Here is a 19,814-nt window from a genome sequence, read left to right on the forward strand (position 1 = left end):
TCTGTTTGCATCTTATCTCATTGTCACAGAAGTAACTAAAAAAATGTCATAATGCCATGAGGTGGTCTAGAATTTAAAAAGTGTAATAAGATCTTGATGCTAGAATCTTTGGAATTTGATTCTTATATAAATTATGTAATAAAATATAAATATCTTATGTAAGTTTTATATAATTATTTAAGTGCTATAATTATTATATAATATAAATGTTAAAAATATAAACTTTTATTCTGTATTAGGTAACATTCTAGCCCATTTACATTATTTAATTCTTGGGACAACCCCATTAGATAGGCCTTTAATATTATTTCATGTTCACAAAGGGGAATTTAAATTTAGGAAAACAATGCTAATAGGTGGCAGAACAATGAACAATATGTACCCTTATGGCTACTACAAACTTTGACCTATGCCTAACACTAAGTAGTGGATATTCATTATAAGCAGAGACAGTTTTTTGCTTGAAGTTTATTGACTGATGTGTTTGTATGTGTGCATGCATACTTTAAACCTATTAAAAGATTAATATGGACCAGGTACTAAATTATGTTATTTAGTCCTATTAATACCCTATAGTGTAAGTACTATTATTAAAATCTCCATTTTGCAAATGAGGAAATTGGTGTTTAGAAAGGTTCATTTTGCAAATAAATAAATGTGAGACTGGCCTAATGAGTTAGAAAAAAAATGTGTCTAGTAGTGTACCTTAATAAGTTCAAAGACTACATATATCAATTGGCTTTACTTTGTCATAAATTGCACCAGTTTAAATGGTGGTAAGAGAAAGAAGAATGCTTAGTGCCATAATTCTCCCCACCATTCCCACACACCACCACCTGCACTATATAGCGAAAAGTATGACTTGTGGAAAATAGATCAGTATCATTTACTATCAAAGGATAGTTGGTTCATTCCTCTTTTATTTTGTTATTTTTAGGCAATGTGTTGCAAAGCAGTTTTAAAATCTGATGTGATTTTATCATTGAAGTAAAGCTTTCTCTCAAAAGATGATGTAATGACATACTTCCATATCTTTTTGGATTTTTACTCATATTTGTGAAATGAGTGAATCTTTTGAAGACAGTCACTTTTTATGACTTGAACTTTTAGAATTAGAATCTAACAATATGTGAGATATCTTCATAAATGATAATAGCATGGGAAGACACATTTACTTATGTTCTAATACTTGTCTTTACCATCAGAGAACATTCTGTAGCCCTTACTGAAGCAGGGCAAAGAAATGGCACCTGTTTTCTGGTTTTTTTTTTTTTTTTTGTTCCTTTCCATTAGGATGTACTTAGTGATTGTATAATCAACCAGGAATTAATTCAGAGATTATTGACTGCTCTTTTTAAAAAATTGAAAACAGTATGTGCTTTATAGCTGAGGACTGAGAACTTAAGACCCTGTCTAGATTTCTCCCCTAACTTGGCAAATTGATTGTGCTTAAATGCCCCAAATTCAGATGTTCAGGGAAAAGTAAAAACAATTGTAATTTCTCCATTAAGACAAGAGCCAGTTTTTGGGGTGTATATCCTTTCAAGCTTTTCAAAATTATATTTTAAGTTATAATTTTAAAAAATAAGAATATGATATACTCTTTTATAACTTGCATTTCTCACTTTATAATGTGGATCTCTTTCTATCCAGACACACAGATCCATATAACAATTTATATGGACTGCATAGTATCCCAGTTTATGTAGGTCCCATATTGCATCTAATCCCATAATGATATATAAGCTGTTTGTGATTTCGATTGTACAAAAATGCTGCAAAGAACATTGGAAGAATGGCTATTCACATTTATACATTTTTCTGATGTTGTGGGGACTGGCTTTGTTCCAGTAGACTTAACAATCTGGAATGATTCTTTGAGACTTCTTACGTGAGAGGTAAGTTACTAGTTGCAGCCATTTTTATTCGGCTGTAGTCTGGGCCTGGCACTCAGGTTTTGTATGGGTTGCATTAGACACTAAAATTACAAAGGAACTTCTGTCAGTTATGAATATGAAATTGAGAAGCCATGTTTTAACTCTGTCCTAATTGCTCACTTTTAAAACAACTGCTGACTGGCTCCTACCTTAAGGGAGAGTTTAGATTTTAAAACAATGGCACTGGCAGCTGCTAAAGTGTCTGGAATATTAACCACACAGGTTGCCTTTGTCCATACAACTGGTTAAGTAATTAAGCACAGACTAGCATGGGGAACACAACTAATGGGAAGCACCTGTTTATAGACTCTTGCATTGTAAGTGTAGGTTAAGTATCTTCTCTCCTCAAAAATCATAGGCACTGGCATATTTCAATGATCTGGTACATAGAGAGATGGAGGCATCATGCAGGGGAAGGACTGCCATCTCTGCCTTACTACTGAAGCCATTGAGTTTACTCCCTCTCCCCCCACCCTTCCTGGGGCTACTTAAGTTAGAGAGTTGGGCTGTCTGCTCTAAAACTTCCTTCATCAACAAAAAATATAGGAAAGCAGCCCCAAGAAATGGGTTGCACATGTTAAAAACAAAAAGTAGATATGTAGTCACTGAGCGATTCAGAAACAAAAGCAGATGACAAGTAAGTGTATTCTAGGTCAGCATATCAGCAACAAGGCTCAAGAAGATCACAAACAACTGCCACAGAAAATGACAGAGGACTGTCCATCATATGATTGAAGTTAGAGAAATGGCTGATGCCTAGTATTCTTAGTCATAAGGATTTGTGCCACACATGGAGTAGGAAGGCACAGAGATGACAGGTGGTGGTAATGAATTGACTCTCTAGCCCCAATGCCATTTGAAAGCTAGTTTATTCTGCACCCACCTAAATGGCTGCTCATGCTCTTACCCTGCCAAGCACTCTTGGCCCAGGTCATTGTAATATATGCCTTGATCAGCTCTTGTACTGTCATTCTTGATAGGGCCATCTAGACTTCAAAAACAGATCCTCACCAGATGATTTCAGGGAGCCCCCCTTTCTGCTGGGATTTATTTATTTGTTTGTTTCTTAGAGCAGAGCTGCTATCCTCCATATAAATGCTTCAAGACTGTTTATAAAAATATAATTGAAATTAAAATCACCTGCATATGGAAACATCCACCTGTATCTTAGTCCTTGAAACTACAAATCTGGCCAGTGCATTTCCTTTCATTAAATTATTTTCTTCTTAGGGAAAAAGTAAAAGATGTACAGGCTTTCTGATTCATCCTTATTCATTCATTGTTTTTCATGCCTCCCCAAAAAGAAAAATTTGGTAATTGAATGGTCAACAATATAAGGAACTAAAACTCACTTTTTCCTACTAAGCAAAAACTGACAGCTAAATTTTTCTTCTTATTGAAGTGCCAAGTATCCTTTTTTTGGGTGGGGGGTACCAGATGCTTAACTACTGAGCAACATCTCCAGCCCTTTTTAATATTTTATTTAGAGACAAGGTCTTGCTGAATTGCTTAGGGCCTCAATAAGTTGCTGAGACTGACTTTGAACTCACAATCCTCTTGCCTAAGCCTCTGGAGCACTGGGGTTACAGGCATGTGCCACAGTGGCTGGCTCCACCTATCTTTTTAAAAATTTTTTTTTAGTTGTAGTTTGACCCAAAACCTTTATTTTTTATTTTTATGTGGTGCTAAGGATTGAACCCAGTGCCTCACATGTGTGAGACAGGCGCTCTGCCACTGAGCCACAACCCCAGCCCCTCCACCTATCTTTTAAAGCCTAATCATGATGTAGTTTTCCATGACCCTGATTTCCTGCACTTAATTTCCTGCACATGGTTCTCTACTATGAACCTCCATTGTACTTAGAATCTAATAAATGCTACAAAAGACACATAGTTATATTTCATGTAATAATTTTTGGTACATTTATCCTTTCCACTTTAATAATATATGAGTGCCTGTTATATTCCCTGCAGATAGATAGTTTATGCCAAAACAATTTGTGATGGATGGATGATGGAAGTGTTTCTTTGTATTAATGGCAAAATATATTCCCTCCATGTAAGCAGCCTAGCTGAAGGTGAACTCAAGGATCAGTTCCTGATTCATTACTAATGACTGGATGATTACTTAATCAACACTTTCTAAGAAACTGCTATGTATCAGCCACTATGATAGACATCTTGAACAGTGCTGTTACAGTTTGTGTCGTTTCTGCTGGTTTGCTCTTCAACATCAGTTTCATTTCTATAATTTCCTTGGGAGCTTTCCCCACTATTTTCTAACACTCTTCATATTTTTATTTGTCACCATTTTCTGTATTTTCCAGGTATGCAGGTGTCCTCATCAGACTTTCAAACTCAGAGAAAGTTTTGTCTTAGGGCCCAGTTATACTCTCTAGTAAGGAAACAAACAATGCATGGCTTATGTACAAAACCAAGGACATTAAAAAAAAAAGATCTATTCACTAGCTTTGACATTGAGTCTAAAGATAATCAATTTTAAGGTCTATGGGAATTTAAATTCTGAACAATTTACTGATTTTATTTTTTTCTGCACCATATTTTTCTAAAATACTTGGAAATACTCAAGTTATCAATTATGCAAATGCTAGTCATTTAAAATCCCAAGAGGTTGGTTGGACACATTATAAAAATATATGTTTGTGATAGAAAAAAGTAAGTATTGCATATTTTCTCCATTCATAGGTTAATATGGATTAAGTTTTAATGCCTTGAAGTAATATTATTGTACTATGTGATTTTACTTTTATCACATATTTCCATCTTCCTAAAGTTACTATAATTGAGTTTGTTTGATAATATACCTTTATATTACTACAAGTCTTGATAGTTTGCAAAATATGAGGTTCATAATAGAGATAGAGAGTAGAGTTACTACCTGGCAGAAAGGATAAGAAGAAAGTGAAATATAGAAAAGTGATTTAATCTCTCTACTGCAGTTTTGTAAAATATAATTTGTTTTTCCCCTAGCACAGCAGAGTTTCATGCTGATAACAAGCTACTGAATTAATAAATCCATTGCAACTATTGAGACTTTTCCTTTAATAACATAATGAATGCTGAGCATTAAGGAAAGGCATTCTTTGTACAGATGTTACCCCAAGCAGATCTACTACATCCCTAAGCATAGGAAAAATACCACCATCATACCCTCAGCAATATCAATGTGAAAATAATTTGTGATCTCAATTAGAATACTGTATTTTCCACACAAAAGCATGCTGTTTCCTGGAACGCATTTGCTTATTTTCCAATTGGAAAGACATTTAGGGGTCTATTTTGTTATCATTACATGTGCTTAACTCCAATTACAGTTAATGGGAGTTGTGTGTCTATAGTCACAGTAGCCTCTGAACTATTTTAACATTATTGCTTTCCATTACCATCATCGTTAAAATAACTTTCCTCTCTTCTGCCAACCTGAACTACCACAGTAATCTGGGTTTCTGTTTTGTTTGCATGGATTTATTTGCATGTAATGAAGGATATAGATTACACAACATGGCCTGTTTCAAGTTTTAAAAACATTACAATGTCATGGAGATTAGAATAGGGCTAGAAGTATTTAATTGTTAACTGAAGGTAATTGATTGGCTCTCAGCCATGCATTTTTGCACAGCACCCTGTGTATACAATTCCATAGGAATGAAACAGTTCAATGTGGTTTAATATCTATGGTACCTAGTAGAGACTCAAAATGTAAACTTATTATAAAATCTATGAGAAAATAAGGTTTCCAAATTAGAAGCACTAGAATCTATCATCAGCTAACGAAATTATACACTTAATTTCAGTTATTTGAATCTTTGACAAGGCAAAAACAAAGAGAGTAAATGTATTATAAAATGTCTAGGTGAGTGAGTGTGATGGCTCTTGCTTGTAATCCTAACTACTTGAGAGGCTAAGGCAGAATGATCACAAGTGCAAGGCTACCCTGACAAATTTAGTGAGACCCTGTCCCAAAATTTAAAAAAAAAAAAAGTGTGTGGGGGTGGATGGAACTGGAGACATTGCTCAATGGTAGAGTGTCTCAGATTTCAGTTCCCAGTGCTGGAAAAAAATGTCTAAGTGTAATTGGGGATACTCTAGGTTAGTGCTGGAATCTGCTGTATTTCTAAAAGAAAATGGCTAGTGTCAGAAAAGTTGACCAAAAAAATAGGTATGAAGGCTTGTTCAGTTTTCAAGAAAATGAGGAACACTCTGAAAACATCATTAGGGATCTTAGCATCACTTAACTCATTGGCTTTCAGAGGCAACTGCCTATTTTTTGCTAGGAGGAGCCTAGGACCCATTGTGCTTGTTTTTCATGTTGTACTGGTTTTTAGTTGTTTTGTGATTATAATGTGATGTAGAACACCAAAGTGTACCCCCAAAATATTTGTTTTAAGTGAAAATATAGGTGATAGAGGTTTAGTTACACCAGATATTAAAACATATTATGAGGCTCAAATGATGAGAAAAGAAGGTATTGGCACAAAATTGCAGAATAATATCAATGTCAACAGAACAGAAACCCTAGTATAGATACTTTAATATATGATAAAAAAGATATTATGAATCAGTATAGGAATTCATGATGATTCAACAAATGATGCATGTCCTCTTTGTGAGGAAAAAGAAGAAATAAAACAATGTGGAGATGTATTTGATAAGGCACTATAAAACAAAATAAAACAGAGAAAAAATAAAACACAGATCATCTAAATCATTAAATATAAAAAAATCAAAACTTAAGGGACAAGAAAAGATGTGATTGAGTGTTTATCAATGTCTGTGGCTAGAGACTTTCTAAGCTTATAAAGAAAGGAAAAAATCACAATGTAAATAATGGATAGATTTAGTAACATAAAAATGGTAAAAATGAAACCATATGTTCCTTAAAGGTTACAACACAAAATAGGTGATCAACAAACTAAGGAAAATATTTCTAATATTTTAATTGATTACTGTCATTAATTAATGTTCAAAGCCAAAACAAAATTAACAGGCAAAGGAAATGGTCAGCATATAAAGGACGAATAAGTGGACAATAACATGAAAAAAATCTGCCTCTTTAGTATTTGAAGAAATGCCAAAATCATGAATCATGTTGTTTTTACTTTTTAAATCAGCACATATTAAAAAGAATAATACTCAATGAGATTAGACAAATTTATATACTGACAATTGGATTTAAATTAGTGAAACTACTCTAGAGTACAATTTGCACCTAATTGTTCACACCACAACAATGCCATCTACATATACGGCACATGTATAGATATAACTGTGAAGATATTCATTAGTATGCTATTTATACCAGCAAGATATTGGAAGCAACTTAAATGCCCTGAAGTAGATAAATGGTTAACCAAATTGTGGTCTATTTATGTAAAAAAAAAGAAGAAGAAGAGTATATGGCCATTAGAGATCATATTTGTGGGCTGGGGATGTGGCTCAAGCGGTAACGTGCTCACCTGGCATGCCTGGGGCGCTGGGTTTGATCCTCAGCACCACATAAAAATAAATTAAAGATGTTGTATCCACAGAAAACTAAAAAATAAATATTAAAAAAATTATCTCTCTTTTTAAAAAAGAGATCATATTTGTAATATCATAATCTAGAAGTTTAATGACATATAAAATTTCTATGCTAAAATATTTAATGAAAAAGTAGAATGCCAATTTGTATGAATAGTTTGAGTTCAAGCTGTTTTAAAGACCGTATTCTGGTAACAGTGAGGAGAAAGAATCTGGTCAACTGATAGAGAAAGGTCCTCTATCAAGAGATTAGGCCCAAGCCTAATTTGGTTACCATAGGCCATTCATTTCTAGTGAGGTGAGAAACTTTATCCAATTTAGGATCCCTAAAATCACAGAGAAAACCATAAACAGTTTTGAACATAGGGAGGAGGAATGTAAGTTCACATGATGATTTCAATATAACTGTCTAAAATAAGTTATTTTTCTCTCACTACTGTTTTCGGAAACAAATAGCTACTTTAGTGGACATTTCTGGAAGCAATAACTTTCCTTGGTTTCCTTAGCCTAAGCTGCATAGACCCAGACCTTCATTTGCTATGTTTGCTGGAAACAGTGCCTACATTGAAGGTTTCTTTTACTTCGTTTTCTAGACAACTAATTTGCATTAAGATGGGGTATTTTGAAATAGTGAGGTATGTACTGGGCATACACTTGGTTTAATGTTATCCTGCTGTGAGGGATTAATGTGTTTGGTTAGGGCAACATTGATACAACTGTTTTTGAAGCAGAAGGGAAACAGTCTCTCCTTAGACAACAAGAGACAGACACCTAACTTTGAGGGGAATGAATAATGAATGTGGTTCTTTTTTATTGGAATTTTTCAGTCCCAACTTGATCTCATGCAGTGTGCAAGACACAACTTGTACTTTGGCATACACTCCTTTTGTTATAGGATTAATGACACACTCCCAGGTTACATACTGTAGGTTTGAGTCTTCTAGACTATCTCATGTTATGTAATGTGCAGGCCTTATCTGGGCTGTGCTTATTCCTCAGTTCACTTGACAAAGTTTTTAGGAAGACGGAAATTAATGATATAGATTTAGGGATGGATCTGAAACTTAGTGACATTCAGTTATTTCATGGATGATGTGCTTTGTACATAGTTGCTGAATAAATGATTGCATGAGTGAATTCTAGAGCAATACAATAATGGGATTAATCCATTCACTTCACAACTCAGTTGGGAAGATTTTTGAGATGAATGCCAAATCAATTTATGCTCAGGAAAGTCATAAAGCATAAAGCTTCTTCTCTTATGGCAGCAGAGAAAGCCTTGGCATCAGTTTGTGCTGGTTAACCTGATATTCATAAGGTGCTGAACCATAGTTAAGATGAACCATGTATTTTATATTCCCTTTGGATAAAAGATTTGAATATTTTTTTTGGCCATCTTTGCTCCATAGAATGCACATTTTCATATACATATATCCTTCTTTTCAACTTCATTCTTTGATCAGATCAGTCTCCACAGTATCAGAATCTGTTCACCTTCACCTGGGGCATTTCAGAGACAAGTCTTTGATGACCAAAGAGAATCTGTTAGGGTGTACTTACCAAACTATGGTGGAGTTTTCCTCTCTCTCATTGCAGTGTCCTCAACAAGTACATACAAACAAGTTCCATGCACCCCCATCTCTTTCCCTTTCATTTCCAAAATTATAAGAGGCAGATTGGGAGGAGATGCCACTACTTGTTAACCCCCCACCCAGTATCATTTCGGGTAAATACATGTGTTTTAACCCACTCACTTTTTGGATGAAAGCCCTCTATTTTTGTCATTGAAAATACAGTAGCATCAATAGTGTTATAAGATGAAGACTAGTTAGAAAAGTGAATTTGGTTTATACTGGAGTTTATGGAGCTCTCAAATTATATCACATGGGCAGCTACCTCCTACACCTGTTTCCAAATGAGAAATGCTATCACTCTCACAATCATTCTTTGTCACCTCTGACAACAATAATATCTAATATATGTTCTTTTCTCATTATTATTATGACTACTTATGAGGGCCCTTAGTATTTAATACCATAAATGTAGAAGTCATATTTCAAACAGTTCATTCAGTGATATTTCAGTCTCTCACTCAAGACGACTCCAAGCATGAAAAGTTATCATCGTTAGTTTGCTAGTTACCATTAGAATGTGGACAGATGGGGGAAAAGAAAGTGTATGTATATCTAAAAGCAACAAAGTATGTGTACACTTTATGATAGCCTCTAAATTCTACATATGTCTTGATTTTATACAAGTCTAAAGTATAAATATATATTTTGCAACTAAATTAATTTTAACATAAACACAGAATTGGAAATACATCAAAAGATCTAGATAGCAATTTCTGACATTGTTTCCCCCAGAGAAAAAGGTTGTGGGTTAACATTTTGAAAATGTAAGTGGTGACCTTTACAGAATTGCTTCTTCATATAATTATCTCATTAACATAGGGACCTATTAGGTACCCAAAATGAGGGAGGAGAAAATCTAAAATAATTTTTCATGTATACCAAAATCTGGATGTTTCAGTGATCTTTTTGGTGTGACTGAAAGACATGCCTAGAACAATAGTAGAGGAGGAAAAGTTTTATCTGGGGACTGGTGGTTTTAGAGGTCTCAGTCCACAGATAGCTGGCTCTGTTCCTCAGGGCTCAAAGTGAGGCAGAACAACATGGCAGAAGGGTATGGAAGAGGGAAGCAGCTCATATGATGTTAAGAAAGCAGAGAAAGGCTCCACTCACCAGATACCAAATGTATACCCCAAAGGCCATGCCTCAGGGACCCACCTCCTTTAGCTATACCCTACCTGCCTTCAGTTTCCACTCAGTAAATCCCAACAGGGGCTTAATGTATAGATTAGGTTAGGACTCTCATAACTCAATCATTTCTCCTCTAAAACTTGCATTGTCTCACACATGAGCTTTTGGGGACACCACATATCCAACCATAACACTGGATTGGGGTCCTGAACCAAAGTTTAGCCTATCTTCCAAAAGCTTCAGTGTCCTTTCTTCAGTGTGCTTTGACTCCAAAGTTCATTTTCTCACACCAAATGCTAGTGATAATTTGCAAGTCGATGTGAATTCTCACATCCTATCATATAATGCTGTGGGGCTAAGTTTTTAGAGGTGGTACTCATGTTGGATCCATTGAGTGGTAAGCAATGGAATGGATATTTATGGCACCAAGGCACAAGCCTTTTCTCGAGCTGGCACAAAACTGTAGACATGCTAGATCTGATGGCTTTAACACTGAACTCTTACATGCTAGCAATGCAGTGGGAACCATTGTATTGTTATCTCATTTTGAAGTATTTTCTAAGAAGCCCCAAACCAATGTGTATGCAAACCAGTGACTTCTAAGCAATAAATCCTTTATCCAGGAATAGTATCTTCACATTTTTAGCTGAATTGTGAAACATATCACAAACTAAATAATAGATTTTTTTTCAATGATATTGTCAAAAGGATATCCCAATAATCCATCATTCAGATATATCTCTGAGTGGAGAAAATGACTTTTGTTTTCTCACCTCTCAGAGATATAGTTGCATTATGAAGCTCTGGGTAGGCTTTAAGCTTATGGATAGTTGGCTCAATGCATTCACAAGGAGTATTAATGAGGTGAGGATCAAGGGGACCAGTTAGGTTTGCTCTGGGTATTGATCAAAAACTCCAGGAATCAGTCAAGAGAGGTGCTAGCACAGATGAGAAAGGCACTATGGCCAACCCTCAGCACTTTTCAGTCCTTCCTTCCCATGTAACAGGCAGGATATGTTGGTTGGGTATCACCATCTCAGGGAAGAAATGAGTAGCAGTTTGGGAGGCCCCAACATGTACTTCTGGACAAAGCTGACCTGACATTTAGGCATTAACTTTGCATTATAATCCCCCATCACACCATTGATTTGCTGTGTAACCTTCATCACTAAAGCAGAGATAATAGGATAGAATGAAATGGGCTTACCTCCCGGGGATGTTGTGTGAATTAGCAAATTAACGAGTGTAAAGTGTTAGCATTTATGTAAGTGCTGGTGCTTGTCATTATTTCTAGGGACCCAGTCTCATTCTAAATGGAGAATCTAAGTATATTATGCTTTTGTCAAAAAGGGATTTTCACCCACATCAATTGCATTTAAGCTGAGCATAAAACAGAGGTGATAATAACATAGCAGTGATCATCACAAAGCAGAGCTATAAACCTTTTTTTCTATGAAAACGAAAACTATTTTCAGCAACTTTCAATGCTTTTAAACTTTGCTTTCCAAGCTTTGTGCCAACAGTCATCTTTACAGTGATTATTCTTCCTGTGATGGGTAGGAGGAATGGGACCTATTCTAGGTCCCATTCATTATTCATTCCCATAATGACTATATAATGTATTGAATTTGTTTACATCATACAATCAGGCCAACTTGGTAGCTGGTTTGATTGCCACATATTGCAATCATTGTGAAAAATAAAAACTCTTTTCTGCTCTGCCCACGCTGGTGTCCTCTAGAGGTAGCCAACATACAAATTGAAAACTCATAGGGAATTGAAGTGCTTTGCAACAAAAGTCACTGTACATAGATCCTTTCAATTTAACATTTTTACCAAGGAATTTTGTTGTCGCCTGCTATTTCCAAGGGGACTGTGCTTGAGAGAATTCTTCCATTTCTTTTATCACTCTGACTTTGCTTACCAAGAAAAGTCATTTATTGCTGATTGTAGAACTCTTGAACTCAGCCTGGTAGCTGCAGCATGAACTCCTCAGATCTGGGCTCCTTGTTGCCTATTTACATATTCATTTGAAGTGATTTTTCAGTACTGTTTGAAAACCTCTCTCAACCTGGTATCATGTAATAGCCGAGATCTAAGGCTCACCATGTTTTTGGTTCTTTTTCTCTTTGTCTTACAGATAATAGACGGGTACCTTTGGAAAGGTCACGCTCTCGCCACAATGGAGCTATCTCATCTAAGTAATTCCTGATGCCAAAGAATATGAAAAATATTTAAGTAAACAAAATCATATGTTTTCAGAAGAATAAAACATGCATTCAAGGGTCAGAGTGGATATAAGTGTATTTCTGCAAAGGTCAAGCTAAACTGGATGAATTGATGTGCATTTGTAGAACTATCACTAGACTCCTCCCACAATACCTATCTGAACAGTTCACAGGACTAGAAATATTTGTTCCACTTTAGCGTAAAAATGTGTGTTCTTTGTTGTTGTGTGACCTGACTCTGAAGAGGGAATTGTAAAAAATTGAAGAGTTTTGAGACTTTCAAATATTCAAATATTTAAAATCCTAAATTTCTAGGTCACTCCCACTAAAAGAAAAAGAAGAAAAAAAGAATAGAACTATTCACTGTCTGCTTCCAATTTAATAGATAGCAAAGGAAAAGGCCAAGACAAAATGTGCATGCTAATGATTTGGAAAGGTGCTAATATTGCACACAGTGTAAGAGAAGCCATTTTGAAAACTCAAAAAAGTATAGCTCCATGTCAGTCAAGTTATTTAGAATCTTATCTCAAGTGAAAGCTGATGGATTCATCTGCTTTGGCTGAAATTAAATTTATCATTAGTCTAGCGTTTCAGCATGATATTGCAAGCACATATCATTGCTAAAAATAAACCAAAGTTTAACAGAATCAGTTAGGGAAAATGACTTCAACTTTATTTAAAGAGGTATTTTCTAATTATGCATAGATATCTACTTTATACAAATACTTTATATGACTATTTTTTGAGAAAAACTCCACATTTTAATGTTTGTGCTAGGGATGTACCTGAAAGTTCTGTTATCTTTATTTAGATTTTAAAGGCAAATATTGATTCATATTTGTGGTTTATTTCTTCTCTCTATTGCTTCTTTCTCCCTTGACCCCCTTGAAGGCAGGGAATGGAGTTCTAGAAGACCTGGGAGGAAAGAGATTTCTTTCTATAAAAGGCAGCAGAAAACTGTGTGAAAGGTCAACTTTTCTATCTTCCTTTCTACTCCCCTTTCCAATTCTGTTTTGGTGGTCTGAAGAAGAAAAAAAGAAATTCTATATATGTATATGTATATACATGTGTGTATATATTTGTATCTCTTGCTGCAGTAATTGCACATCCCAGTAAATAAGTGAACTTCTCAGTCATCCTCATACTTACCTTATATTAACAAATTTAAATGATGCTGCCACAACAACTCTGGGGGAAAAAAAAAGGTCTATGTTTTTCTCAAATAGATGAAAGTTAAAGTTATACTTAACTTATCTGTTATTTTATGATATGCATTGAAATAATTGGTGTAACTTCTCTGGAGTGCAATTTGAAAACCAATTCATGCAGATGATTGTGATTACTGTAAAAGAATTATTATATGTATATTTCTTATGTAGAAAGTCCTATTTCTATTTCTCCACTGCACATGATAGAGAAAGAACAAATGACTGGCTTGGCAAGTCACCATCTGAGATAAGTGACCAGTAGCTCACAGAATTCTTTATATAGATGTATAATAATTTACATGGTTGCCTTGTCCTCCAGTGCATTCTGGCTTGAGTATTATACTTCAAAATTCTCTGAAAGCTGCTATAATAGAGAAATCAAAGTCACAACATCTGAGATTTTTTCCACTTTTTCCTGACTGAAAACACACATGTGCACACATAAACATGTTTGAGGACACATCTGTTTTCACACACTATTTTTAACAACAACAAAAGTTTAGGTCCTACTAATTTAGGTAAATAACTAATGTGTGCATTTTTGACTTTGCAAAGATTTTTTTTTCTGAAATCTTCATGGTATCGCTTCTTTGAGTCTTTTGACTATAGAAAAATTATTTTGAAGTGTCAACCTTGACTAAATTTTGGAGATATTTGCCATGCCTTATTATCAAACTTGTCAAGGTAGAAATAGTGATGTGTATTGCCTTTTCCAGATGCAAACTTGCCTTATTTTCTAGTTTGTGAACAAGAATGAATGAAGTGCTATTCTTGATAAGTTATATATTTGTATTTACAGCAATCCACATGCTTTTCACAAACATTAAAACATTCAGGGTCCAATAATTAAGTTAAAAGATTTACTTATCAGGTTTATAATGGTCCTGCTCTAGCCACTTGCATTTTTGTTTTAGATTGAAAAGTACATAGTGACATTTTAGTATACAACCAAATTATAGTAAAATCTTTTGTTTCTTACTACCACACAGGAGAAGCACCAATTATGCAGATTTTTTTCAGAATCTTAAAAAAATAGAAAACACATAAAATGTTAACTAATTATATTTGTTTCCTTTGGCTGCTATAATAAATGACCACAAATTTGGTGGCTTAACACAACAGAAATTGATTCTCTCATTGTTCTGAAATCTAGGGGTTCACAGGGTCATGCTCCCTCCAGAGATTCTAGAGAATCCTTTCTTGTCTCTTCCAGCTTCTGATGGCTATTGACGTTCCTTGACTCATGGCCACATTTCCACTCATCTTTGCAGCACCTTTTGTCTGTGTACCTAATCTCCCTCTGCCAGGATAATCTCTTCATCTCAAGAACTTTAAGTTAATTACATCTCTAAAACCCCTTTTCCAAATAAGGGAACATCTAGAGGTTCTGCCCTCTGTCCCCAACCCCAAATTGATGTCTTTCTCATGTGTAAAATATATTCACCCTATCCCAACATTCCTAAGTCTCAGCTGATTACACTTTCAACTCTAAATAATTACAAGTGATCCTATTCCAGAAGGAGATAATGGAAAAGGGAGTCAGTCACCTGTCTTAATCATTTTCAAAAACTAAATTCCCTTTAGGATTCAAGGCCTAGCAACAGTCCTCTCTGTTTCAGTGCCCCACCCTTTGGGTCTGAAGTTCTCCCCTCTTGGACCATGGACTGGGCCTCTGCCTCTGTGCCCATGGGTCACAATTCTGACTCTCCCCTCATTATTGGCCCTCTAACTTTGCACTTTCAGCTTTTCCCTTGGTGCCATCCTCCTTTTATCTTGAAAATTGGCACATGTTTGTAGCTGAATAGTTTATATTGTCCTGTTTTTCTGCCTGTAGAATATTGGTAGTCTGACAGCCTTCTCTAATTTTGTCCTGTCTCTGCCCCTTGCAGGCCAAGCAAAGATGTTTCTGCTGATATAGCATTCTCAAAAACTTGGTAGAGTTCCCATATATATCTTGTTGATTCACACAATTAGAAAAGAGGGCCCTTTTACATATCTTTCCTGGATAACTTTCTATTCCTGGTTTCTGCTGAGATGGTTGAGTAAATCCATGACTCAATGCCTGATCTCTTTGGCACTAGGCAAATAATATCCAGCCACATCCTTAGCCTTGGCCCTATCTCCAGAGTACACTTTCCTAATACTGAATCTCCTAACTTTAGCCTCTTTTACATTCTGAATAGGCTTGGAATTTCTTAACTCATCAAGTACTGGTTCTTTTCCCACTTAACAGTCCTTTCCTCCATTTCTCTTTCCTATTTTACTCTAGGCAGAGAAGAAACAATGCCATACCTCTAATGCTTCAATTCCAACTCTCCTCAACCAAATATCCTAGTTTGTCACATGTTCCCCTTGCCACACAACTGTAGGTGGCAATTCATATAGGCTTTTTGCCAGTATATAACGAGCATTGCCTTGCTTACAATATCCAATAAAATGATCTTCATTTCATTGCAGGCCCTCACCAAAAATGCCTTTTAACACTCATATTTCCATCAATGTTCCAGTCTATGCTTTTTCTACCACATGCATCAAAATTCTTCCAGTCTATTCCCATTATTCAATTTCAAAGCCACTTTCACATTTTAAGATATTTGTTACAGCAATAGCCCATTTGCCTGTACTGATACCTGTATTAGATTTTTGTGGCTGCTATAACAAATTACCCCAAACATAGTGGTTTAAAATAGTATTCTCTTCCTGTTTTAGAGGCCAGTGTCCAAAATTGAGTTATGTTCACTGTGTTTCATTTGGAAGCTCTAGGGAGAAATCTGTTCCTTGCATCTTCTCATTTTTTGTGTCTGTTATCATTCTTTGGCTGCATCTCTTTCTGCTCTTTCTCCACATCATCTTCCCTTTAGTGCATCTAATCTACCTCTGCCTCTCTTGTATTAGGACATTTATAATGGAATTTGGGGCCATTCAGATTACCCATGATAATCTTATCTCTAAATCCTTAATTTAATCATATCATCCAAATTTAATTACATTTTCCAAACAAGCTAATTCACAGATTATAGGGATTAGGATGTGAACATATCCTCCTTTTTTGGAGAGGGCACCATTCAGCCACTACATTAGTCATTTACACTTTTAAAAATATATCTTTGGTGCTTGAGACAAATTTAAGGTTCTCTCTAAAAGCTATTATCTGTACAGGCTACTGCATGCTTTGTTAAGTGGACAAAGTGGTTATTCTAAACTTTGGTTGATACTTTAGCTAATATGGCCAATTAGCTTGAAAAAAAAAATGGATCTCAAGTCTGTGCTTGACTGTATCTCTTCTGCCCCTTCTTTAAGAAGTCTTTGACCAAATGTCTTTTATGATTCATAATGCAGACACAAGACTACCTCTGATACAGAAGAGTCCCTTACACGCTTATTTTAGATATTGTGAATCCCTCAGCTGATGGGAGAGGTGAAAGCAAAGACAACATTAAATGAGTATTGAGGGAGATTGTGTCCATACCAAGCCACCTTGAAGAACCATTTCAGTAGCAGTAAACTGTGCATTTGTGCTCTCATTTTGCCTCAGAATAAATGTCTGTATCTATGCAGGACCAAGAATGACTTGCAATCTTTATGTAATGCCTACTTTACTTATTCAATAAAGTTAAGATAAACATTAAATGTTGTGTTGCCTATGATAATTTAATTAAGGCTGAATGAAAAGGCATGAGCTATTGAGTGTCAAGAAAGATATAAGAACATTCTGTGAGAAGCTATGACTGAACAGAAGTCCAAGAGTTGTTTTTATAAGTGCCTGAATGGTGGAGATCACAGGATCATATTCAAAGACTCACATACACTTGCAGGGATCATAAGGTTTCCTTTTAGTATTCTTTAGAGATGTTTGTACATCCAAAAAGTCTAGAAAAGTCAGAAGGGTGATTTACATGCTCCAGAGAAGCTGTTTCTATAGATTTTTTTTTTGTCAAGTATGGCACTAAAGCAAATGTGCTTCAAATACTCAGAGGGGTAAATATCTGGAGAAATTAATTGAGGATTATGTGTTATTATTCTCTGGAGGACTTTGAAAATAATCTTTCATCATGGGTGGGCTGGCTTGAAGAAGAAGGGTGTAATAACCAGGTCTATAAATAACATGATCCAAAACCTGGCAACCCATTGTTTCCCTTGGAATGATTTGCTCCAGCAATCAAATACATCAGCTTTTTCTCCTCAATGAAACCCAAACAGGCAATTCTTTAATAGAGAGTATGAAAACCATGATATACCCATAACTAGGGGAGTGGGAGCTTGATGCCAAGAGTTCAAGGGAAAAAATGGAAATATGAAAATTGATATATATGCAATGCGTGTAATATGCTATATAGTTTTGATTATAATAAAAAGAAAGCTATAGCCAAAGACCTCATTTAGAGACTGATGTCTAGAGTTTAGATGTCTAGAGTTCCAATAGCCACAAATAAAACATTATTACAGTGAGTGTACATTGCAGAGGAAACAACTTGCAAATACACAAATTATGCAAATCATAGCTTTTTTCCTACTTCTTAGAAATTAACCAGAGTTTGAACTTTAGCCATGATGATACTATATCTTGGCTAATACAGGTTTTTTTCATCTGTATCTTGGCAAATTGAGGTCCGGCCAATATTTTTACCTTTTAATGTTTATGAACTATCATTAATTATAATAATAAATAACATGAAACCTTCAACTTCTCTGCCTTACTAAAGCATCTCCCACTCTCATCTCCCAGTGTGACTATTCTAATCACTAAGTGTCTATTCAGTCGAAACTACTGTTTTCGGAGGCCTGTGGGATTTCTAAAAAAAAAAAAAAAAAAATCACCATTAGTTTCAGAGAGGTAGAGAGGGACACAAGTATCAATGTTGACGTTTTGGAGGAAATGGCATAAGAACTGAAATTGAAAAGGTAAGTAGATTTGGATATTTGATAATTGTATTCAGCCAGTCCATATTTACTATGTGCTTACTTGTGCCACATACAGTGCTATACTGTGAGAATATAACACTGAACCTGATAGATGTGGTCCCTGTCCTCATGGAACTTCAATGTTTCTTAGGAGGAAAGCCATAAAGAGAGGTATAAACATGGAACTTCTTGGTGCATATACAGGGAAAGTTGAACAATTTGGTTTAACTAAAGCATAAGATCCCTCCTAGGTTCATGTATGATTGAACAAACATCATGTACAACCAGAGAATTAAATGTTGCTCCATTTGTGTATGATGAGTTAAAATACATTCTGCTGTCATGTACAACTAAATAGAACAGATAAAAAAATAATTAAAAAGTGTAAGATCCATGAAAAGCAGTGGTGGTTGCATGATTAGCACTTGATTCTGTAACAGGGAAAATGAAGGATTTTGTGCAAAGAAATTATATGAAGCACTTAAGGAGGCCCTGTGTAGGACATATAGAGAAAGAAGAGGACACAGAAGGCCAATTTTGGGGAAAACCAGTGCAATAATACTTTTGAGAAACAAGGTTTACATTATGGTAGCATCAAAGGGACAGATTCCGGTGGAATCTAAAGAACTGGCAACCAATTGGATGTTGAGGGCCTGGGGGAAAGGAGTCAAATCTGACAACAAGGTTTCAGACCCGAATGACTGATGAGCTACCTTAATAGAACAATTGAATACAAGATGACCTTATCATTTCCAAGGTGCCATAGATATGCACAGCTGCAATTCTGACACTTGGTATGATCCTATTATCTATACAGTTTGAATGGCTCATACAAGCCTTATGTACAAGTAGCAGCAAATCATGGAGACATAGAGCAGACAAGAGAACATGATTTCTGCTCAAGAATTTATTCAGTATTATTATAGTGATTATGGTAATGAGAATAAGGGTAAGTTCTCTAGGTTGCTTTCGTTCTCTGTCCTTCTCTTTTTTTCCCTTTCTTTTTAATAATGCTGAAAGCCAAGGCAGGGGAGGAAGAATGGCTGTTCAAAGAAAGAAAAACTCTGACAAAGACTGAGTGGACATTAAAATGTCCCGACTCAGTTTTGGTCTCATACTGACAGGAAAAAAAGGCATTTAGATGATGAAGTATAATTCATGGGAATAGCTTTAATTAGTTGATAGCTAGGTCTTTTTAAGTGACTGGTTAATACTTTAAGCTGTACATTTAAGAGGT

General features: G+C 35.4%; 1 protein-coding gene across 1 annotated transcript in view; it reads left to right on the forward strand.

Moving 5' to 3' along the window:
• Window positions 1-17,238, forward strand: part of Diaph2 (diaphanous related formin 2) — an 821,535-nt gene extending 804,297 nt beyond the window's left edge. The window contains exon 28 of the mRNA XM_077793878.1: window positions 12,380-17,238. Within this exon, the coding sequence (XP_077650004.1) occupies window positions 12,380-12,444 (65 nt within the window). The 3' untranslated portion in view covers window positions 12,445-17,238. The remainder of the gene's footprint in view (window positions 1-12,379) is intronic.
• The last annotated feature ends 2,576 nt before the right edge of the window (window positions 17,239-19,814 follow it).

This window comes from Urocitellus parryii, chromosome X (genome assembly GCF_045843805.1).
Source record: "Urocitellus parryii isolate mUroPar1 chromosome X, mUroPar1.hap1, whole genome shotgun sequence".
In the NCBI taxonomy this organism is placed as follows: Eukaryota; Metazoa; Chordata; class Mammalia; order Rodentia; family Sciuridae; genus Urocitellus; species Urocitellus parryii.